Source organism: Ptiloglossa arizonensis, chromosome 13, assembly GCF_051014685.1.
Source record: "Ptiloglossa arizonensis isolate GNS036 chromosome 13, iyPtiAriz1_principal, whole genome shotgun sequence".
NCBI classification, from domain to species: domain Eukaryota; kingdom Metazoa; phylum Arthropoda; class Insecta; order Hymenoptera; family Colletidae; genus Ptiloglossa; species Ptiloglossa arizonensis.
The window spans coordinates 7,413,166-7,438,810 of NC_135060.1; the positions used below are offsets into that span (position 1 = coordinate 7,413,166).

At 38.6% G+C, this 25,645-nt stretch overlaps 2 protein-coding genes across 2 annotated transcripts in view; both read left to right on the plus strand.

The window, feature by feature from the left end:
- LOC143154055 (paramyosin, long form) overlaps positions 1–14,325 on the plus strand; it is a 25,536-nt gene extending 11,211 nt beyond the window's left edge. The window contains exons 6-16 of the mRNA XM_076325827.1: positions 32–151; positions 476–625; positions 827–973; positions 1,466–1,682; positions 1,784–1,911; positions 2,533–2,645; positions 11,177–11,372; positions 11,459–11,587; positions 12,179–12,550; positions 12,936–13,394; positions 13,587–14,325. Coding sequence (XP_076181942.1) covers positions 32–151; positions 476–625; positions 827–973; positions 1,466–1,682; positions 1,784–1,911; positions 2,533–2,645; positions 11,177–11,372; positions 11,459–11,587; positions 12,179–12,550; positions 12,936–13,328 — 1,965 coding nt within the window. The 3' untranslated portion in view covers positions 13,329–13,394; positions 13,587–14,325. The remainder of the gene's footprint in view (positions 1–31; positions 152–475; positions 626–826; positions 974–1,465; positions 1,683–1,783; positions 1,912–2,532; positions 2,646–11,176; positions 11,373–11,458; positions 11,588–12,178; positions 12,551–12,935; positions 13,395–13,586) is intronic.
- Positions 5,794–10,298, plus strand: LOC143154058 (paramyosin, short form). The gene is made up of 2 exons (XM_076325829.1): positions 5,794–6,485; positions 9,628–10,298. Exons 1-2 carry the CDS (start codon positions 6,165–6,167, stop codon positions 10,183–10,185), a joined length of 879 nt encoding a protein of 292 aa, XP_076181944.1. The 5' UTR covers positions 5,794–6,164; the 3' UTR covers positions 10,186–10,298.
- Positions 14,326–25,645: the final 11,320 nt, after the last annotated feature.

The window sequence follows — 25,645 nt, forward strand, 5'->3', positions numbered from 1 at the left end:
ACCCGTGATATAATTACATATTACATCGTAGGTCAACATCGAGAACGTGGTTTACCTGAGGACACAGATCGCGGGTCAACTCGAGGACGCTCGTCGTCGTCTCGAAGATGAAGACCGACGTCGTTCATTGGTCGAAGCCTCTTTACATCAGGTAAGCTTTACCTTAACCTTTTATGAAAATTAAAATGCAACCGATAAATCGCTCAATAAGTTTTATCGTTCGATAAGAAATGAAGCTATTAAGTTCGTCGTTTTATTTTTCGAAAAATGATACATTTACAGTTGTTCAAAGTTGAAATGTCATAGTATTTCTTTACAATGGAAAAAAAAGACAAAGCTTATAGAACAACCTAGTATTGTCAAAATTTGTAGAATGCCAAGACACCATTCGTCTATGGAAGAATCGTCAATATCGGTAATACTTTAAACTAAAAGAAAAGTAAAAATTAAAACACTCTGTGATAATTGTTAATAGGTGGAGACAGAATTGGAATCCGTTCGCATTCAACTGGAAGAAGAATCCGAGGCACGTTTGGACATTGAACGTCAGTTGGTCAAGGCCAACGGCGAAGTACAAATTTGGAGATCGAAGTACGAAACCGAGGCTAATGCTCGCGCCGAAGAGGTAATTGTCGCGAATGATCATTATTTAAAGAAGAAACTGTTAAAAATGTATCACGATCGTAACGAAATCGTCGCAGTGTACGATTCATCGTTTCCTTAACGTTTATCGATATTTTCATCCTCAGACGTACGTAAGACGAACTAGAAAAGAAAAAGAAATGTTTCCGTGTACGAAAATTATACATATCATTGAACTGTACAGGTAGAGGAACTGCGTCGCAAGTACAGCGCGCGTATCCAGGAACAGGAAGAACAAATTGAAACCCTGCTTGTCAAGATCAACAATCTCGAGAAACAAAAATCTCGCCTCCAATCTGAAGTCGAAGTCCTGATCATCGATTTAGAAAAGGTGCGGTTCGAACACTTTTATACTCTTGTGTATACTGTTTCTTTTATTAGTCTCTTCGTTGGTATATTATGACTCTTAAACGCTTTGATAAAAGAACGTATTATAGTCTGTTAACCACTTCAATGCAACATCGATGCTTCCATAAATTTTCTTCGTGACCTACAAATTTTTTTCTTACGCGCTTGATAACGATTTAGTACGGTATAATTTTTCGTTCAATAACTCATTGCATATTTAATATATTTTCACATTTATAAACGAATTCGTAATCAATTCTTATCGTGCTCCAGGGGTTGTACAGGTCGAATTAATCTAGAGTGTTGTTTCTTTTATCAAATTTTATCAAATATAATCAATCGTTCGTTTATTTGTTTCGCAACCGTGGATAAATCGATCCTGGTAAGGATATAAAAATTATAATCATTTTAGAAGATATGACCGTTCAAATGGCGCGTATTGCAGTGATTTGTAATTCGATGAATTCGTTTTAAGGCCAATGGAACAGCTCGGGAGCTTCAGAAACGTGTGGAACAATTGGAGAAGATCAACGTCGAACTGAAGGCTCGTTTGGAGGAAAGCGTGGCAATGTACGAGCAGAGCCAACGTGATCTTCGCAACAAACAACAAGAACTACAACGCACCAACGCCGAGCTCGACAAAACACGCGAGATGAAGGACCAACTGGCTCGCGAGAACAAGAAATTGGCAGGTGCGTAAACTGATATCTATCCGGGAAATCTACTTCTGCATCGCTATTCGTGAAATATTTCGCAACAATATGAACGAACGAAAATTATCCAATTGTTCCAGATGATCTTGGTGACGCTAAGAATCAGCTGGCCGACATGAACCGCAGACTTCACGAGCTGGAACTCGAACTCCGTCGTCTGGAGAACGAACGAGAAGAGCTCGCAGCTGCCTACAAAGAAGCTGAAGCAGTAAGTATAAACACGAATATCGTCATTTTCTGTTCCGATTTTTCTCGTCGAATTTAAAATCGACACATCGATTTTTCATCGATGTTCAAAATTTCAAATATCATTGCACGCGTTAAGGAAACATTGGACCTTGAATATCTCGAAAAAAATTTGAAATTTATATCTAAATTTGTATTTCTGGCCAGACGATGGCCTTTAAAAAGTCACTCAAACATTACAGAAATTTAATAGTCTTCTGTATCCTCCATTCTACGTCCATTGTCTACGAATTTGTTTCTATAGTGAGAAATGCTTCAAAATGACCGAGAATTTCATTCGAAGAAACATGTTCTTCGTATCTAGTCTTCGAGTGTAGTTTTTCTTAATATTTTCGATATTTTTATCGCAAATCTATTACTTATAAATTATCGAGATCGTTGTCGCAATGTGATCGATTTCTCGAACAGTGTCCGTACAATGGAGGTCCTATACTACTTGAAACTTATACTCTTTTGTGTAACAAATTTTTCTCTGTTCGTCCTCTTTTATATTTGCGTTATGTGTGCAACACATCTATAACTATTTAGTTTGTTCTAGAGCGAAAAATACGGAATAGTTTCTGACAGAATGTAACAATTGCAGGGCCGCAAGATCGAAGAACAACGTTCGCAGAGACTGGCAGCCGAATTGACCCAGCTTCGTCACGATTATGAACGTCGCCTGACCGAAAAGGACGAGGAAATCGAAATCATCCGGTAAGTACCTGAATTAGTTTCTCGTTCTCCTTTATTCGTTTCAGCTGTCAAAAGAATTAACATTAATTGCAATTCCGACAAAACTTCTCTTATCCTGTTACTCATCCACGTAACGCGTTTCCATTATTGCGGCGTCATTCAAACGAGGAAAGTTTTTAGAAAAAGTGATTAGAATCGGTTAGCAAAATTCTGAGAATATTCGAGAATAAATTTTTATATATTCGAACCCTGATTTTGATCAAAAGATCTATTTCGTGACGATACTTTATAGGGTACTTTAGAAATAGCTAAACTTTGATACAAAAAAAGGGTTACAGAAACATAGTTCTGCAAATTATGTTTATACTTCCTTTTCGAGGTATAAACACTTGTTCGCCTCAAAATTTTACACAAACGGCTACCACGCCTAGAATTCTGAGCTCTGTCGTAATTTTTTTTTAGTGGAAGCAAATATTGTAGTAGTAAATCATATTTAGCAATTTTTTTATCTAAGTTTTGAACATTCCTAGAAAACTATGTTTACACGACCTTGTTTCATCCATCGAGAGAGTGTAATACGATAACAATGTTTAGCTACCTATTTTTGAAGCACTCTATATATTTACTTCAATACCGTTACTATTACTAATGCAAGATAGCATTGCATAATGTATACTAAAGTTAGCTTCTAATTGAGATAGTCTAGTCATCGCAATTTTGCGCTTCAATAATTTTATTCTACTGAATTAAAGTACAGGGTTATTCAAAAATGTTACGTATCCTTGTTACTTATGCTTGAATGTTATTGCCTCGAATGAATTAGCACTGTAGTAAAATTCCTTTCCTTGACGCCCTTTTTTTTTTACTTAAAATGCGTTATTCACAATGGTGCTGATAATGAACATATTAATGTCGAATTTAACATTCGAATAGGACCATTAAATTTGCACTAATGGATCGAGAGAACTCACTCTTGAGCTCTTTTGTGTAACAAATTTTTCTTTATTCGTCCTCTTTTATATTTGCGTTATATGTGCAACACACCTATAACTATTTAGTTTGCGTTTACATTATGTGGTCGCCAAAAAGAAGTTGAATTATGGTTACTGTCAAATTGAATGCACTGGTTCAAAAGACAGTGTAGTTGAAACAGAGAGTACGAATTTTTAGCTGGTCAGCCTCGATCTGTGATGCAGTCGAATTTATTTCCGGTACAACCACCGTGCGTGACGTCGTGCTATTAATAAAACACGGTTAAATTTATCTCGATCAAGTTTGTCGTCGATCAACGCGATCGATTAATCACCCTAGGTGTTTTCCAACCGGTCAGACGTTCAAGGGAATATCTCGTAGCGGTCTAATTATTTATTTATACGTTCGACATATACAAAAACCTGCTGATCGCCAAGAACGAATTGTCATGCACTGACGAACGAGCACGATGACTTTTTTCTTGGCCAGGATCTTCATAACTTTGACGCTACGCAACACCAATTGCCCGATATATCGATTATATCACTGTGAATAGACTTTACGATTAATATCGTCGTCATTTCGAATAATACGATCGTCGTGAACCGGCCGATGAAAACGACCGAAATTTTGAACACGATGACGATTCAAATTTTCAAAATTCGTGTCAACGACGACAGTTGTCGTCGAGTGGGCAATTTTTTTCGAGCCACCGATGAAGAATGCATCGGTGATTTAAGGAAGAATTGTGAGTTTAACAATGCACTAAATTTAGCGAACGAGATTATTTTTCTTGTGGAAGAATTTTGCACGAGTATTGTGAAATTCGAGCTCTATCGCAAATAAATATAAAAGGACTTTAGGCAGGAAATATTTTCAACGAAAAGGATGTAATTGTTTGATTGCTTTGTCCAGAACTTACGAAAAATCAGAATTATTGTATTTCAATATCATGAAGAAGAGAATATTGGTAACTTTCACGAAGAAAGATCCAATGTCGTTTGATCTTGCAAACTACTTTATGGATGAAAAGTAAAAGCAGAAATATGCTATTCGTGATTTTAAAGAGATACAAATCTACAGTAATACCGTAGCACAGTTAAGTGCTATTGCGTCCTTGTAGAAGTCCATTATTTCTTTATGAGTTTACAATTGACGCACAAAGGTACTCGATTCTATATTCAGCGTTCTCGTTTTATACGAACATCCTTCTGAATAGAACAGAACGATAACAACCAAACAAAACCGAAGCTGCAACGATTGATCGGATTGTACAAATTCTATCGCCCGGAAAATGATTTACGCCCACTGCAAAAACATTGCGAAAGAAACTGAATTCTGAAATATATTCAAAATGGAAATTCGTATACAATTGTTGGAATACTTTGAATATTTTTTACAAACCCTATTTTCTCGTAAATGCACCTCTTTTTCAAATCGAAACAAATTGTTTTCCATAAGGCAATTTTGATTAGCGCTCCATGTATGAAAATTAATACTTTTACATCTTTCCAAGATAATTTTGACTCTGCATACCTATCTCTGAACGAAATATATTAAATATAAATTACTGTACGAGAGAACTTACGTAATAAAGAGACTGTATCGAGCAGTGCACGAACAAAGCACTAGAAGACAAATAAATGCACACCGGCCAAGTGAGAAATATCTTCCAAATTTTTGCGAGAAATAAACAACAACAATTGGAACCCACTCGTTGAATTATCAGGGCAGTGAATTCGGTGACACGGTTTGAGTCATTAATGAAAGTGTGTAACGCAGATACGCAACCCAGCTATTAATAACCATCGCGCAAAACCGATCAACCGCGATCCAATTATTACTGAGAGGTGCTGATTGGCCGTCCTCAATGTGGCAACAGTAAGAAAAAGCTACAAAAGATACCACCGCGCTCGTTCGGCCCAATTTTTCTCAACCGTTTCGTTGCAACTGTCATCTCCGACCATCCGACTATGTCACATGTGTGAGTAGAGCAAGTCAATCTTCCCCGATAAAAAGAAAAAAAAAAACCCCTTTTCTAACACTCTCAATGATAACCAACAAGCATCGACGCGATCCTACGAAAATTCTGCGAGAAAACGAGAACTCTGAAAGTATTTAATGATTTCTATTCAAGGTAGAAGTTGGATGACAAATTAACATACCTCACGTAATCGATCGAAACAAAAACTGTCAAGGTAGGAATTTCAAAGGAGCCGTTCCAAAGGGAAGCAAACCGTTATCGGTGATACCTACAAAGAAATTTCGCATTTCGAAGATCGCAAACAAGAAAAATAACCTTCGAGTCATCGAACGGAAAGAAACAGTATCGATAACCTCCCGAATTGAAATCTCGATCGATCTGAAACCGTGACTGCGTGAAAAGCGAAAAACTGAGAACATAAAGGAGAACCGAAGGTGGAAATCAAATCTGTCGAAAAACAACCGAGCGAAAAAAGAAACCCGGGCGATCGCTCGAGTTTCACTCGGTGAATTTTGTCCGGTGACAAGAAGAGAATCCTCCCAATTGAAGATCAAGGTGGAAAGAGGTAAACGAGAAATTAAAAAATGGCATCTTACATGCCACCCATGCACGTGCCAGCGGAGCCAAAGTGGAAGCACTGGCCCACCTACATCTACAACACGAACTACAACTATGGGATCAACTTTTACCAACCGATGATCGACTACATAGACCGAAAAGGGAGAACCTCGTTGACATCCCTGGACTACCGATACGGAAGAAGGATAGAGCCACCTGAGTTACCATGGTCCGATGGCAGACTCGTTTGGGAGAGCAAACCCGTGGAACCGTACTCGAGACGCGAGCTGATCAGGCACGCCATCGACGCGGAGGATCAGGCCAAGGAACACCTGTCCCGCTTCAAGGTACGAGAAAAGAAAAAAAAAAGAAAAGGAGAGTGAAAGCTGGGCCGATGCATGCGGGACAAAGCGCGTCCGGGAAACGCGGACGATCCATTTTCTAGGCGCCGTGCGACTTGACGACTGCCTGACCTTTTCGGTTTCTAAATTTGGTGCCACGGAAGTGGCTACTCTTCGAGCGGACCTCGTTGTCGGACGCCTCGTAGCGTCTTCCAACCGGAGATTTATCGCTTCGAGGTTAACGAAGTCAGTTCGTTTCGATGAGGGATGTCATGGTTCTCGAGAACAGTGATTCGTTAAGTGTCGATGGTTATTTTAGCGACGGAGCTCTGTTTTACGCGGAATCGGGTTAACCCGATTCGTCGGACGTCGACTCAATCTCGCGCGACCAGTGGATCAAGTGTTCCAAGATTCTTTCAGTGACGAGATCGATCGACGATTCTTCGAGTGCGTAAGATTCATCGGAACGGTATAATTGTTGTAGGTGTTACTCGTTCGAGGTGATGTTTTAGCGATTAATTTTGAAAAAGACTCTTTTGGATTCGGTCGAAAATCGTTGGTTCAATAGGAGTTGAATCGGGTACGGAATATTCCTTCGTCGGTTGTCAAATAGTGTGGAAGTGAGGGACGAGGGCATAGGAATCTTTCTTTCGTAGGATTTTACGAGATTATTGGAAATATGCAGAGGTAATTAACAAATGTTTGCTTCTTCGTATTTTAGTTAGAATACCAGCACGAGTACACGACAGACGGACTTAATCTCTCCGTTGACACGTTGACTGCCACGTTAGAGTATGCTATATCGACTGGCAATAATATTTCTGTTATTGCGGCATCATTTTTTAAAGATGTAATATTCAAAATTATATCTTTCTGGCCCCGTCTTAAGGGATCGGGAGAGTCTTTCGAAGATTTTTATCGTGTAAAAAAAAATACATAATATTCGAATACGAGTAACGCTATGTAAAAATTCAACGAGGATTCGACAGCGGAGGATTTCAACAGTCTGTGCAGAAATTTTCCATCGAATCGATCGAAATAAAGTAATCGAATTAAAAGGTACGAATTAAGAAAAGTTTTACGAATCGAACTTGGCAGTCGACGTTTCAGGGCGGTTTCTAACACCGAGGGTGTTCAATAATCGGTGGAAGAATAAGATTCCAAAACGGTACAGAGTCTATGGTCTTGAAATAGGTACTTTGCGTATAACACGGTGGTTAACCCGGTGCTTTGTAATGACGAGTCACACTCGTGGCGAGAATCGCGGCCTAAATGTAACAAACACGAGTTGCACTCTCAGAGAAGATGAATGAATACAGACGGACGCGGTGTAACGAATTTGTGCTTTTGGACGGGTTTCAATTTCAGACCGTATTTTGGAAAAAATAATGTTCTTTCAAGTTCTTTCGCGTTCTATGACTCTTGTGAAACGTCTCGCAATTAAACGCTCGTGTTAACGATAATCGTTCCCCGTTGTATCGAAAATTGGAACGAACGATTCTTCGTGTAAAAATAAATCGAAAGAGTGCGAAATAAAATTTTTTTCGCGGGAAACTTCGTCTTCGAGAAAATCGACTTTGAAAATTCACCGAGTGCAGCCCGTATTCTGTCTACCTATTTCTATTCGTGACCGCGTTTGTAAACATTGCGTTTGCGGCGTAGAACAGTTTTACAGCGTTGATCGTCTATTCGGAAATCTACGATGCATTTCGAGAATTAAATAACTGGAACGCATTAACGGAAGTCTGGGTTGGGCGAATCTTCGCAATAAAATATCTTGAAAACACAGTTCCGTACGAAATAATTTTGTTCCGCGTTTTCAAGTTATTTTTACTCGAGCTATTCAATGCTGTGCGTTTTGAATTTATTTTTACTCGAACGATTTATTGTGCATTTTGAATTTATCTTTACTCGAGCAATTTATCGTGCATTTTCCACTTACTTCTACTCGAGTAATTCATTATGCATTTTCGAGTTACTTCTCCTCGGTTATCTTTCGATTTCGAGCGGACTCTGCATAGACAATTGTACAAATCGAAGAAAGTTTCGATAACCGTGTTGACAATAAAAAACATAATTGATCTTGGAACGATACGGAATGCATCGTCGATTGAATAAAATCCGGATACGGGTGAAATTTTTGCAAAGTTGTTTCCATCGTTGTATCAATATTTTTCTATATTTACTATATTTTCCCGTACAACTCGTGCGACTGTAGGTCCTCGACTCGATAACTTTTATCACGATCGTGTAGAAATATTAGGATTTGTTTATCGCGAGCTTTCGATTAAACTTATCGGCGAAGATGATCGACGACCTTGGTCCAAACTCGTCGCAAAAAAATTCTCCGTTTACAACGACAAAATAATTTAGTGTTCTGCGTCGATTCTGTTCTACCGTAAAATAGATTTCCACCGAAAGATTCTAAAAAATCATCCGAACCGGAGGGATTGGAAGGAAAATTTGTTGTTTCGGATACGAAGAAACTCGTATCACCATTTGGTTGGAATGGTTCTCGATACGCGTCCGCTTCTTACCGCTTCACTGTCGCCGAAAGATTAATTTAAGAGCGCGTCGGTGGCGTTCGAAATCCTCGCGATAAATTCACCGAACGCGTTGCAAGCGAGAATTCCCGATCGTTGGTCGTTATTAATAAAGACCTGTCGTCCGTCGCGGTTGACAATGCGCGATCACCGATCACAGTTGGTTAACAATAAAAATATCGCGGAAACAGAGTTGGCAGGGAATTATTTGGACGGTTCGTCGGGTAACCGATGAAGAACGGGTGTCTGCCAAATCGCACGTAGCGCGTAGATGAAAAATCCATCTCGCGTCTGACCCGGGCGGTAAGCTGGTAGCGGTAGGCTAGAGCGTCTCGGATTGGCAGTCGTTCCCGAGTCTCTAGAGAGAGTCGATCGAGTGGTACGGTCACTTTCGAATTCTGGACCGCCGCGGCTAAGTTTAGGCTCAGCTCGGTGAAGAGAGCCGGCACGCTCGAGAGAACGACCCTCGTAAGGTTGCGCGTTCGCGAAAATCACGGCCCGAGACCGCTTTCTCTCCCGCGCGTACGATCGTGCTCGGTCAGTTTAACCTAGGTGAACACAGAACGAAACTTACCGCGATCTCTTCTCTCGTCTTTCGTCCAAAGATAGCGAATCGGTCGGACTTCAGCCTGTCGAAGACAGCGCAGGCCAGCCACGTGACCAGGGAGGTGTTTCCGCGGAGATTAGAGCAGATCAGGCTCCAACCGTTACCGTTGCTCGTGGAAAGCGCGCGCGTCAAGAGCGAGGCCAGACAGATACAACGCGAAATGGCTGCTATCGATCTACAGGCACTGAGGGACGTGCAGACCATGAACGAGGTGCAGAACGCCCTCGATCACGGCAAAAGTCTCCGTGGACGATCGGCCAAAGCGATCGAGTTCCAGCTCACCGCGGAAACACTGAAAAACTTGAACAGAAGCCAGCAGCTGGCCGACATCAGAAAGTTCGAAAGGGAGAACGCTCTGTGGGACGAGAGGAAAACGTATTTCGGTTCCCTGGAGGAGAGGACCAGAAACCTCCTCGACGAGGAGCGACTCGCAGCACCGTTGAACAACCTGAGCAGGGACCTGAGAGGATACGAGAAGAAGTCCAGCAACTATTTCCGGAACCAGAGGTACCGAGACCCAACGAGACCGAGACGGTTGTACGGATGCCTGGGATAGGGCTCATTTCGAATATCACCTTTATTTTCCTACATAGATATGTGTTGTAGTTGTGGGTAAGAGCTATGTGACACGGAGGAACGAAGAATAAAATAAATGAGAGAGACGTGCGATACGTTCAAATCCGACTCGTTTGATTCGCGATTGCGCGGATACGGTCCACGTTCGCTGAACGCACCAGGTTGAAACCACGATCATACGGCCGTTGTGGACGATGTTTTTCGCTCGAGATCCCGTTTTGAGAGAATTTTTACCAACCTTTTTGGTTAGAGTAGCTCCGAATTCGTACTTTCTAGGTTCGATAGAGAATGGACTAGTAAGTCTCGTCCCGACAAGGTTGGAGACGATCGTTCGTACGTCGGGCGACGTGCAACTACCCTTCTTCGTCCGATATACTTTCCCGTGTGTGAAACGACAGTACCTTTTCTTGCGACGGTATAATTTCTCGTCGATTAACAAGACAAGCGACTGGAGAACGAACTAACTACGCAAGGTGTTCGCGTTACCGCGGACAACGTCTCTTGAAATTCGATTACCCCTTGAAATCGGGGTAATGGGAAAGACAAGGGAGAAGAAAATGCGGTCCTTTGTCGCGAATTTCGAGAATCGTCCCCGTGTTTCTCGCGAGATCGAACTTTTCTCTCGAGTAACGCGAACACCTTGCACAACGAAATCTCCGCAACGCAAACCTTTCTTCGAGACACCTTGGCGACCACACGGTTGTTTCCCATTACCGAATTTATCGTTAACCGAACAAGTATCCTAACGAATCGAAAGTATCTTGAAATCTTCAGGACGTAAAATATCTTTTCCATCTCATTTGAACATCGAACGACCGATAACGCATTTTCGTAACGCAATAATCTTTATCAGCACCGTTGACGTGCCCCCGAACGCCCCATCTATCGCCCCGAAAGCAATAACGTCTGTAAGAAATCGCAACAAACCGACTCATTGCGGAATTCTGTTCGCACGAAACGAAATAAATTAGCAAGCAGACCAGTATCGAGATCGAGCAGCTGAACGCTCGCGTGGTCGAGGCGGAGACGAAGCTGAAGACCGAGGTCCAGCGCGTGAAGAAGAAGCTGCAGATCCAGATCACCGAGTTGGAGCTGTCCCTCGACGTTGCCAACAAAAACAACATCGATTTGCAGAAGACGATCAAGAAGCAATCTCTCACCTTGACCGTAAGAGAAACTACCAATTCGTATACACGTTGACAGATGTTTGGCAACTCGTGTCGTGAACGTGCGGTATCGCGCATTATTTTCAGGAGCTCCAAGCTCACTACGACGAAGTTCAACGCCAGCTGCAGGTAACCCTGGACCAGCTGGGCATCAGTCAGAGACGTCTACAATCGTTGACGGCCGAGCTCGAGGAAGTGCGCGGCAACTACGAAACTGTAAGTGTTCCGACGTGTCCTCATCGACGAAAATACACCAATCGAAACTTGATAATACGCGGGTTGCAACTTGCACACGCTCGAGAAACTATCGCAACCTTCCGCGCCAATTTCACATCGAAGCTTTCCGTTCGTTCTAGAGATCTTGTAACCGGGATTCTCGGATCGTTCGAACAGTAATGCGGTCAACAATTGGATAATATAATTTTGATCCGTTGGCAGAGATCATAAATGTTTCGTACACGATTACTCATTACGAACGGAAGATTATTTCTAGTGTCTGTCTATTAATATACCCTATAAATAGGGTCTGTGTATCGATTAATATCTATCTACAATTTCTATCTAGAGATACTTCGTTGCAATTGTAATTTTAGACAAAAATCAACGTACCTGCGCAGTACTTCTTTACGGTGAAACTTTTAGAGAAAATGAATCGACTTCCGCGAACGTTTATAAAATCGCGGCTCAAAAACGCTCTCTAATTCACCGATACGTACGACTGCTCATTTTTCGAGCGATGTGTACCGTTAAATTTCGTTCGATCGTCTTTCTTTCGGTACTAAAAGAAAATTCTTGACCGGTCCACAGGCCCTCCGTGCAAAGAGAACCGTCGAGCAACAATACGAGGAGTCGGTTAGCCGCATCAACGAGCTGACCACCATCAACGTGAACCTCGCCTCCTCGAAAGCCAAACTCGAGCAAGAGCTGGCAACTTTGGCCGGCGATTACGAGGAGGTCACCAAGGAGCTGAGAGTGAGCGACGAGAGATACCAACGAGTGCAGAACGAGCTGAAACATACCGTGGAGATCCTCCACGAGGAACAGGAGCGCATCGTGAAGATCGAGGCTATCAAAAAGTCTCTCGAGATCGAAGTGAAGAACTTGTCCGTGAGATTGGAAGAGGTCGAAGCCAATGCCATCGTGGGTGGCAAGCGTATCATCAGCAAGCTCGAAGCTAGGGTAAGATGATTGCGGATAAACGAGTTGTCGAAAACGAGTAAATCGAGATCTTAAGTAAATCGTAGAACCTAGTTTCTCGGTGTTGCCGATGTAAAATCAACGACACGATCTCCACCGAGTGAAATCGAACAAAGAAACGTTCGATGCAATCTGATTGCAATATATTTTAAACTATTGCAAAACATATACCGTAAAGTAACGTTTGAACGGTTTATCGAGTAGCTAACATTATTTTGAGACACCTTTCTTTCATCCGAGGCCCGCAGACTCTCTATTATTGCACTTAGCTCGCGTTCGCGTATATAGGATCGACGCCTACGCTGTTGTTCTTTTTCTTTTTTATAGATCGAAAGAAACTCTCGTTAACTCGATTCCGTTTTCACAGATTCGCGATTTGGAGCTTGAACTGGACGAAGAGAAGCGCCGACACTCCGAGACCGTGAAGATCCTCCGTAAGAAGGAGCGCAACATCAAAGAGGTGATGATCCAGGTCGAGGAGGACTCGAAGAACATCGCGCTGCTGCAGGAATCCCTGGACAAGGCTAGCCAGAAGGTGAACATCTACAAGAGACAACTCCAGGAACAGGAGGGCATGTCTCAGCAGAGCGTGACAAGGGTCCGCCGATTCCAAAGGGAACTGGAGGCCGCGGAGGACCGCGCCGACACCGCCGAGAGTAACTTGACTCTGATACGCGCGAAACACCGCAGCTTCGTCACCACCTCCAGCGTGCCCGGTTCCCAGGTGTACCTCGTCCAGGAGACGAGGACCGACATGTAAAAACGCCACCGTCATCGATAACCCACCCTTTGCCACTTCGAACGCCACCTCGTCGTCTATAGAAACGTATGTATCATCGTTTCGGGATTTCTCGTTTCGCTTTCTCCGTCGAAAGCTGGGAGGATTATTCGTGTAGCAGGTGCGATCGGCGATCGTTCGTTCGAATTTAACGTTTCGAGCGAATCGGTGATCTCGAAACGCCTCGCGTTTCTTCGTTCTCGGCGACCTAATTCGTTACACGCACGTTAATGTCCGCAGGTGTAACGAGCAAACGACGAAATGAAAAAAAAAAAGAAAAAACAACGGAAGAGCCCCGGTACATCATCGTAAGTTAAAAGGGCCGAGAAGAGTTTCCAACGGGCCGCACCGGGAACATCGTAAAAGGGGGAAAAATAAGAAAACCGTATCACCTTATTATTCATCCGCATTGTGACAGCGCCCGACGACCCGTCGTAAATTCGAGACCACTTGGCCAACGAGACGCGGTACCCGTCGCAACGAACTACAAAAACAAAAGCAAAGGCAAAGCACCCTGAAAAACAGAGAAAGCAACGAAAACCTTGAAAAAAAAAGTAATCATAATAATGATAATAACGTTATCGCAGCGCGCAAGCATTGTCGCTATTCGAGCAAATGGAAAATGAAATAAAATATACGCATATCTATATGTACGCACAAAATACAACGATTCGGTTATATCTTCCTTGTATCTGTTATGCGAGTATCGCGGAGCGTAAGGAGCGAGGGTGAAAGTGAATAAATAAAGAATAACAAACGCGAGACGTATAGGCTGCTCCTTACGCCTCAATTGATCGCGCGTGTCGCACTTGTATTTAAATGGATTAACTTTAATTCTACTTCTATTATTATATATATATATATAAATATATATATAGATAGGTACTATTGCCCATACACACAACTCTCACTGTACGACATACACAATAACCTGTGTCAACATTAATTTAATAAATAAACTGAAACACGTACGTACGAATTCGGTGAAACTACATTTCCTGGCGAACCGAAACTCTCCTGTAATCCGAAGAATTATTTGCGTGGACAAGGTAGATCGATGTTGGAATTCTTACGACACGTCCTACGAGGAGCATTTCTAAGGTCGAAAATTTCTAAGGTCGAATCAAAGTTATTACGAGGGGTTAACGCGACTACGATACTTCCAGCTATTTTACAACAATTCTCTCACACTTCAACAATTCTCAATTCTTTTGGGGCAAGAATTGTTTCGTAACAATACACTGGACGAGACCATGTCAACGAGAACTGACGGAGGACATTAGTTTACAAATGTTAATAAAATGTTAATATATTTGTAGAAAGTATATGTTTTCTTTATTGTTCGAAAAGTTATCAAGTAACACTTAATTCTTCGTTAACCGTATCAATGTCTGGAAAGTTTAGGGTTTCCGAGAGGTAAACCTTCTGCTATTTTTTACATAATAATGCCAAAATTCAATTAATCGCTTTTCTAGATAGAAAAATTAACGTAATACACAATTGTGAGTCGGTAATCGATATGTGTAGCCTTGATTTCGAGGTATTGAAGATTTTTTTAAATGCATAAAGGATGGCTAGAATGCAGGGAAATTACATTATGCTGATTTCGTTTAATTTTACATATACTCGAAAGATGATACATATAAATGTTTGTATAGAAATATTTATTTATTTTATCGTACGGTGGGAAATATCATACAAATGCAATTATTTAAATCTGGTATCGGTAATATAACCCATAACAAGGGTTGCCATCTATTGGAGAAAGGGTTAAACTACACTTAAGGGGTGAAAACACCTGGCGGAGAAACGCTCAAGTTTGTCGAAGAATTGTTCTGATCTACATCAATAGATGGCGCCAGCGATAGGGAATATCGATAAAAAGCAGATACTTATCCGTAATGTCGGTACATAAAGCTTGTGCAACCATCTATTGACGAAGGTTAGAACAATTCCTCGACAAACTTGAGCGTTTCTCCGCCAGGTGTTCTCACCCCTTAAGTGTAGTTTAACCCTTTCTCCAATAGATGGCAAAACATGTACTTACCACGATACAGGGATTCGTACCTGCTGGTTCAGAATATATTTGCATACATACAAACTATAATTTCGATATGTAGTGAAATATTCATTTATTTCAACGCACGGTTTCTTCGATTGTATTTGTTCGATCTAACCAAATATTTCAAGAAATTGATGGCTTTTCAGCCATTATTTATACATGGACATTGTTAATAATTGTTTAAGCTATGGTCCTATGACGATTGTTAAGAATTATCATGAATAAACATCAAGATATTGCGAAACCTTCGAAGACGAACGGTTTCGGTGAATGTTTGTTCATTTCCGCGATTGTTACTAACATTTATGCATGTTCCCAATATTGATCGAACAATGTGCATCTTATTTATGTATTGCAATTAATTAGGAAACTTATAGAAACTAATTTTTTCAAAGTCAAACGTGTTTCGTAAAGTTTTAAAGCAGAGAAAGTAACAATTGTTTATTAAATACATTAATTTAACATTCGTTCAATTCTTACAATTTACACAATACGCTTAGAAGTGGTATTTTTTACATAATAATGCAAAAATTCAATTAATCGCTTTTCCAGATAGAAAAATTATCGTGATAAACACTTGTGAGTCGATAATCGATATATGTAGCCTCGATTTCAAGGTATTGAAGATTCTTTTAAATGTATAAAGGATGGCTAGAATGCAGGGAAATTACATTATGCTTATTTCGTTTAATTTTACATATACTCGAAAGATGATACATATAAAAGTTTGTATAGAAATATTTATTTATTTTATCGTACGGTAGGAAATATCATACAAATGCAATTATTTAAATCTGGTATCGGTAATATAACCCATAACAAGGGTTGCCATCTATTGGAGAAAGGGTTAAACTACACTTAAGGGGTGAAAACACCTGGCGGAGAAACGCTCAAGTTTGTCGAAGAATTGTTCTGACCTACATCAATAGATGGCGCCAGCGATAGGGAATATCGATAAAAAGCAGATACTTATCTGTAATGTCGGTACATAATGCTTGTGCAGCCATCTATTGACGAAGGTTAGAACAATTCCTCGACAAACTTGAGCGTTTCTCCGCCAGGTGTTTTCACCCCTTAAATGTAGTTTAACCCTTTCTCCAATAGATGGCAAAACATGTACTTACCACGATACAGGGATTCGTACTTGCTGGTTCAGAATATATTTGCATACATACAAACTATAATTTCGATATGTAGTGAAATATTCATTTATTTCAACGCACGGTTTCTTCGATTGTATTTGTTCGATCTAACCAAATATTTCAAGAAATTGATGGCTTTTCAGCCATTATTTATACTAGGACATTGTTAATAATTGTTTAAGCTATGGTCCTACGACGATTGTTAAGAATTATGATGAATAAACATCAAGATATTGCGAAATCTGCGAAAGCGAACGGTTTCGGGGAATGTTTGTTCATTTCCGCGATTGTTACTAAAATTTAGGCATGTTCCCAATATTGATCGAACAATGTGCATCTTATTTATGTATTGCAATTAATTAGGAAACTTACAGAAACTAATTTTTTCAAAGTCAAACGTGTTTCGTAAAGTTTTAAAGCAGAGAAAGTAACAATTGTTTATTAAATACATTAATTTAACATTCGTTCAATTCTTACAATTTACACAATACGCTTAGAAGTGGTATTTTTTACATAATAGTGCAAAAATTCAATTAATCGCTTTTCCAGATAGAAAAATTATCGTGATAAACACTTGTGAGTCGATAATCGATATGTGTAGCCTCGATGTCGAGGTATTGAAGATTCTTTTAAATGTATAAAGGATGGCTAGAATGCAGGGAAATTACACTATGCTGATTTCGTTTAATTTTACATATACTCGAAAGATGATACATATAAAAGTTTGTATAGAAATATTTATTTATTTTATCGTACGGTAGGAAATATCATACAAATGCAATTATTTAAATCTGGTATCGGTAATATAACCCATAACAAGAGTTGCCATCTATTGGAGAAAGGGTTAAACTACACTTAAGGGGTGAAAACACCTGGCGGAGAAACGCTCAAGTTTGTCGAAGAATTGTTCTGACCTACATCAATAGATGGCGCAAGCGATAGGGAATATCGATAAAAAGCAGATACTTATCTGTAATGTCGGTACATAATGCTTGTGCAGCCATCTACTGACGAAGGTTAGAACAATTCCTCGACAAACTTGAGCGTTTCTCCGCCAGGTGTTTTCACCCCTTAAGTGTAGTTTAACCCTTTCTCCAATAGATGGCAACCCATGTAATTACCACATTACAGAGATTTGTAATTGCGGGCTCAGAATATATTTGCATACATACAAACTATAATTTCGATATGTAGAGAAATATTCATTTATTTCATCGCACGGTTTCTTCGATTGTATTTGTTCGATCGAACCAAATATTTGAAGAAATTGATGGCTTTTCAGCCATTATTTATACAAGGACATTGTTAATAATTGTTTAAGCTATGGTCCTATGACGATTGTTAAGAATTATGATGAATAAACATGAAGATATTGCGAAATCTTCGAAGACGAACGATTTCGGTGAATGTTTGTTCATTTCCGTAATTGTTACTAACATTTATGCATGTTCCCAATATTGATCGAACAATGTGCATCTTATTTATGTATTGCAATTAATTAAGAAACTTGTAGAAATTAATTTTGATCGAGCTTCGAAGTAAAGAGACGTTTCTTAAAGTTTTAAATTGTGGAAAGTAATAATTGTCTATTAGATATATCAATTTAACATTTGATTATTAATTGAAAAAGCGAAATGCATACCTCCTCGGCGACAGTGTTCTCCTGATACCAAGGGTTGAAATTCAGGCATAAATTTAGGAAAATGTTCGATTTTGGGCCTCTTCGTGTCAGGAGTATACGATATGGGAGGACGTGGCACGATTTCGCGGATTCTTAGAAATGACGTCATATTCTAAAAGTTTTCGCGAATTGAGATTTTGCGAGACTTTCGAATGAATTTCTGAACTTTGGTCAAATTTTTCGAGGATTTTGGAACTTTGATAATTTAGCAATGTGATAGGATCCGGTTAAGGAATTGGAGGCAAACAATGGCTAAAAAGAAGCTTTTGTTGTTACTAAAAATGACTTTATTGAAAGATATAAATACATCTGTGATACAATCTCATTCTTTCGTTTAATTAACATACTGAAGCATTCATACGCACTATAAAAATGTTACTTTTCAAGGTATTCAACTTTTTCTTATCTTAAATAACCATTCTAAATTCGCAGCCAATTAGCTCGGTACTACCCGCGACGAATAATGATTGTTCGTCGCGAGTAATACCGATTACCAGGTCTCACCACGTGGAGGTTGCTGCGAGCGGAGACCCGGAGAGAGATAGATGGAATCAAAGTTCCATCGATCTCCCTCGACACGCGATACAAACGAAGATACTAAACCAAAGAGATGGAAGGAATCAATGTTCCTTCGATCTCCTCGTTTAGTTCTGCCGAGCAATTACATTATGGAAAAATTAGGCAAAATTGGGAAAGACGCGACACGAACCGTGCAGTTGGTCCTACTAGGTCTATCCCGTTTCCCCTCCGTGGTTCCGATTCCAGAGAAAACGAACGACGCCTACCACTCCCCTAGAGGAGTGCCCCGTTTCTCCATCTTTACGACGAGAGGGTCTTATTTTGGAGGCTTTCACAGGGACCGGCAAAAATGCCTGCTCCTGTGCTCGCAACATGCCCCCTCTGGAAGCGGACACACCGGAAGAGACGGCGATAGACCGTTCGGACTACTTACACGGCCGGCCACTTGCTTGTACAAGAAGCAGTGGTGACCGGACCGAGGAACGACGAAGCGAGCAAAATTAAGCTAAAGATTGGATAATTGCTTGACAGATCACACCCTTAAAACTAACTTATTCTAACTGCAGAGATAGAAGGAATCAATGTTCCTTCGATCTCCTCGTTTAATTCTGCCGAGCAATTACATTATGGAAAAAGTAGGCAAAATTGGGAAATACGCGACACGAACCGTGGAGTTGATCCTACTAGGTCGGTCCCGTTTCCCCTCAGTGGGCCCGATTCTCAAGGAAATGCGCGACGCCGTCCACTCCGAGGAGTGCCCCGTTTCTCCCAACTCCGCGTCAGGAGCCACGCAAGCGTGGGCCTGACTCACGGAGGATGACGAAGAGAGGGTCTTGTGGCACAGGGGCTTCCACAGGGACCGGTGCGAACACCTGCCCCTGTGTTCGCAGCATTTTCTCTCTCAAAGCGGACGCACCAGAAGAGACGGCGATCGAGCGTTCGGTCCACCTCCACGGCCGGTCACTTGCTTATGCAACAAGCAGAGGTGGCCGGACTGAGATACGAGCAAGCGAGCAAAAAGAAGCTAAAGATTGGATAATTGCTCGGCAGATCACAGATATTCGTACATGGTGACCTTAAAACTAACTTCGTCTATACTTAGAATTAACAGTCCCGCGGAGGATGCAATACATCAGTCCTCTTCGTTCTTCGTTCTTCGTTTTCCGATACATCTAAGAGAATGTATCTAAGAGAAACCTAAGGGAAACCTAAAGTCATAGCATAATAGAAAATAGAAATGAATTTGGTGAGTGAAAAAAGATAAACATGTCAAAACACGTAGAAATTAAAATCAGAGTACAAATGAAATGAATTTGGTTAGTGGAAAAAAATAAACATGTCAAAACAAGTAGCAATTAAAATCAGAGTACAAATGAAATGAATTAGACAAAGAAACAATTAAAAAAAAAAGAAAGGATTGAGAGGGTGGTCGCCAGTACTGACCACCGCCTACCGGCGGCCAGTACCGGTTACCAGGGTGGGGGGTCCCCCTTCCATAGACCTAAAACGAAGAGATCCGTCCACCTCGGAGGCTCCAGGAACAATGAAATTTTAAACAACCGGAGGCTCCTTATATACCCTCCCCAAGGTGACTTACCGTTTCTTCCATTGTCTTTGTTCGATTTAATCGAAATCTTCGAAGGCGAACGGTTTCGGTGAAAGTTTGTTCATTTCCGCGATTGTTACTAACATTTATGCATGTTCCCAATATTGATCGAACAATGTGCATCTTATTTATGTATTGCAATTAATTAAGAAACTTATATAAATTGATTTTGATCGAATTTCAAAGTAAAACGTGTTTCTGAAAGTTTTAAAGCATGGAAATTAGCAATTGTTCGTTAGATACATTAATTTAACATTTGTTTAATTCTTATAATTTATACAATACGCGTAGAAGTTGTATTTTTTACGTATAAGTGCCGAAATTCAATTAATCGCTTTTTTAGAAAGAAAAATCATCGCGATGAAGACTTGTGAATCGATAATCGATACCTGTAGCCTTGAAAATGTCAGTTGGATCTCAGCGAAAAATTCCTTCGCGAACAAAGAATATTTCAACGAAATGATATTTTAAGCCATTATTTATACTAGGACATTGTTAATAATTGTCTAAAGTATGGTCCTACGACGGTTGTTAATAAATATGATAAATAAACATCGAGATATTGCGAAATCTGCGAAGGCGAACGGTTTCGGTGAATGTTTGTTCATTTCCGCGATTGTTACTAACATTTATGCATGTTCCCAATATTGATCGAACAATGTGCATCTTATTTATGTATTGCAATTAATTAAGAATCTTATAGAAATTGATTTTGATCGATACTCGATGTTAAAACGTGTTTCGTAAAGTTTTAAAGCATGGAAAGTAACAATTGTTTATTAGATACATTAATCTAACATTTGTTTAATTCTTATAATTTATACAATACGCGTAGAAGTTGTATTTTTTACATAAAAGTGCCGAAATTCAATTAATCGCTTTTTTAGAAAGAAAAATCATCGCGATGAAGACTCGTGAATCGATAATCGATACCTGTAGCCTTGAAAATGTCAGTTGGATCTCAGCGAAAAATTCCTTCGCGAACAAAGAATATTTCAACGAAATGATATTTTAAGCCATTATTTATACTAGGACATTGTTAATAATTGTCTAAAGTATGGTCCTACGACGGTTGTTAATAAATATGATAAATAAACATCGAGATATTGCGAAATCTGCGAAGGCGAACGGTTTCGGTGAATGTTTGTTCATTTCCGCGATTGTTACTAACATTTATGCATGTTCCCAATATTGATCGAACAATGTGCATCTTATTTATGTATTGCAATTAATTAAGAATCTTATAGAAATTGATTTTGATCGATACTCGATGTTAAAACGTGTTTCGTAAAGTTTTAAAGCATGGAAAGTAACAATTGTTTATTAGATACATTAATCTAACATTTGTTTAATTCTTATAATTTATACAATACGCGTAGAAGTTGTATTTTTTACATAAAAGTGCCGAAATTCAATTAATCGCTTTTTTAGAAAGAAAAATCATCGCGATGAAGACTCGTGAATCGATAATCGATACCTGTAGCCTTGAAAATGTCAGTTGGATCTCAGCGAAAAATTCCTTCGCGAACAAAGAATATTTCAACGAAATGATATTTTAAGCCATTATTTATACTAGGACATTGTTAATAATTGTCTAAAGTATGGTCCTACGACGGTTGTTAATAAATATGATAAATAAACATCGAGATATTGCGAAATCTGCGAAGGCGAACGGTTTCGGTGAATGTTTGTTCATTTCCGCGATTGTTACTAACATTTATGCATGTTCCCAATATTGATCGAACAATGTGCATCTTATTTATGTATTGCAATTAATTAAGAATCTTATAGAAATTGATTTTGATCGATACTCGATGTTAAAACGTGTTTCGTAAAGTTTTAAAGCATGGAAAGTAACAATTGTTTATTAGATACATTAATCTAACATTTGTTTAATTCTTATAATTTATACAATACGCGTAGAAGTTGTATTTTTTACATAAAAGTGCCGAAATTCAATTAATCGCTTTTTTAGAAAGAAAAATCATCGCGATGAAGACTCGTGAATCGATAATCGATACCTGTAGCCTTGAAAATGTCAGTTGGATCTCAGCGAAAAATTCCTTCGCGAACAAAGAATATTTCAACGAAATGATATTTTAAGCCATTATTTATACTAGGACATTGTTAATAATTGTCTAAAGTATGGTCCTACGACGGTTGTTAATAAATATGATAAATAAACATCGAGATATTGCGAAATCTGCGAAGGCGAACGGTTTCGGTGAATGTTTGTTCATTTCCGCGATTGTTACTAACATTTATGCATGTTCCCAATATTGATCGAACAATGTGCATCTTATTTATGTATTGCAATTAATTAAGAATCTTATAGAAATTGATTTTGATCGATACTCGATGTTAAAACGTGTTTCGTAAAGTTTTAAAGCATGGAAAGTAACAATTGTTTATTAGATACATTAATCTAACATTTGTTTAATTCTTATAATTTATACAATACGCGTAGAAGTTGTATTTTTTACATAAAAGTGCCGAAAGTCAATTAATCGCTTTTTTAGAAAGAAAAATCATCGCGATGAAGACTCGTGAATCGATAATCGATACCTGTAGCCTTGAAAATGTCAGTTGGATCTCAGCGAAAAATTCCTTCGCGAACAAAGAATATTTCAACGAAATGATATTTTAAGCCATTATTTATACTAGGACATTGTTAATAATTGTCTAAAGTATGGTCCTACGACGGTTGTTAATAAATATGATAAATAAACATCGAGATATTGCGAAATCTGCGAAGGCGAACGGTTTCGGTGAATGTTTGTTCATTTCCGCGATTGTTACTAACATTTATGCATGTTCCCAATATTGATCGAACAATGTGCATCTTATTTATGTATTGCAATTAATTAAGAATCTTATAGAAATTGATTTTGATCGATACTCGATGTTAAAACGTGTTTCGTAAAGTTTTAAAGCATGGAAAGTAACAATTGTTTATTAGATACATTAATCTAACATTTGTTTAATTCTTATAATTTATACAATACGCGTAGAAGTTGTATTTTTTACATAAAAGTGACGAAATTCAATTAATCGCTTTTTTAGAAAGAAAAATCATCGCGATGAAGACTCGTGAATCGATAATCGATACCTGTAGCCTTGAAAATGTCAGTTGGATCTCAGCGAAAAATTCCTTCGCGAACAAAGAATATTTCAACGAAATGATATTTTAAGCCATTATTTATACTAGGACATTGTTAATAATTGTCTAATGTATGGTCCTAAGACGGTTGTTAATAAATATGATAAATAAACATCGAGATATTGCGAAATCTGCGAAGGCGAACGGTTTCGATGAATGTTTGTCCATTTCCACGATTGTTACTAATATTTATGCATGTTCCCAATATTGATCGAACAATGTGCATCTTATTTATGTATTGCAATTAATTAAGAATCTTATAGAAATTGATTTTGATCGATACTCGATGTTAAAACGTGTTTCGTAAAGTTTTTAAGCATGGAATGTAACAATTGTTCATTAAATAGATTAATTTAACATTTATTTAATTCTTATAATTTACACAATACGCGTAGAAGTAGTGTTTTTTACATAAAAGTGCCGAAATTCAATTAATCGCTTTTTTAGATAGAAAAATCATCGCGATGAAGACTTGTGAATCGATAATCGATACCTGTAGCCTTGAAAATGTCAGTTGGATCTCAGCGAAAAATTTCTTCGCGAACAAATAATATTTTAACGAAATGATATTTTAAGCCATTATTTATGCTAGGACATTCTTAATAATTGTCTAAAGTATGGTCCTACGACGGTTGTTAATAAATATGGTAAATAAAAATCGAGATATTGCGAAATCTGGGAAGGCGAATTGCTTTAGCGAATGTTTATGTCTCTAGGCGATTGTTATAAACATTTTTGCACGTTCCGAACTTTTATGTTACAGTATGTGAATTAAATTTTATCGGAAAATTTAACTAAGAGTTTGGTATACACATATTTCTCGATTTTTTATGAAAATTAACATTTGTAAACTAATTAATAGTTTGCACTGTAAAAGTTGGGAATATCAATGTTACAAAATGCATTTTCTTTTGCATTGTGAATGAATAATTTGCTTATAAAGATTAATTTAGTTTGCAAATCGTGAAATATATGAATATCAATATTTTACTTTCATTTTCGATCACAATTAATTTCTGAAAACTAACTAATGATTTATGATGCCTAAATATGATGCACATTGTTCGATCAATATTAGGAACATGCATAAATGTTAATAACAATCGCGGAAATAAACAAACATTCACCGAAACCGTTCGCTTTCGAAGATTTCGCAATATCTCGATGTTTATTTATCATATTAATTAACAACCGTCGTAGGACCATACTTTAGACAATTATTAACAATGTTCTAGTATAAATAATGACTTAAAATATCATTTCGTTGAAATATTCTTTGTTCGCGATGGAATTGTTGTTATTGAGATCAAACCGACATTGTCAAGGCTAGAAATGTTTATCGCTTCACAAACGTCCATCACGATGATTTTTCTATCTAGAAAAGCGATTAATTGAATTTCGACGCTTTTACTTAAAGAATACAGCTTCCACGCGTAATACGAAAATTGTAAGAACGAAACAAATATTAAATTAATGTATCTAATGAACAATTGTTACTTTCTATGCTTTAAAACTTTACGAAACACGTTTTAACATCGATTCTCGATCACAATTAATTTCTGAAAACTAACTAATGATTTATGATGCCTAAATATGATACACATTGTTCGATCAATATTAGGAACATGCGTAAATGTTAGTAACAATCGCGGAAATAAACAAACATTCACTGAAACCGTTCACCTTCGCAGATTTCGCAATATCTCGATGTTTATTTATCATATTTATTAACAACCGTCTTAGGACCATACATTAGACAATTATTAACAATGTCCTAGTATAAATAATGGCTTAAAATATCATTTCGTTGAAATATTCTTTGTTCGCGAAGGAATTTTTCGCTGAGATCCAACTGACATTTTCAAGGCTACAGGTATCGATTATCGATTCACGAGTCTTCATCGCGATGATTTTTCTTTCTAAAAAAGCGATTAATTGAATTTCGGCACTTTTATGTAAAAAATACAACTTCTACGCGTATTGTATAAATTATAAGAATTAAACAAATGTTAGATTAATGTATCTAATAAACAATTGTTACTTTCCATGCTTTAAAACTTTACGAAACACGTTTTAACATCGAGTATCGATCAAAATCAATTTCTATAAGATTCTTAATTAATTGCAAT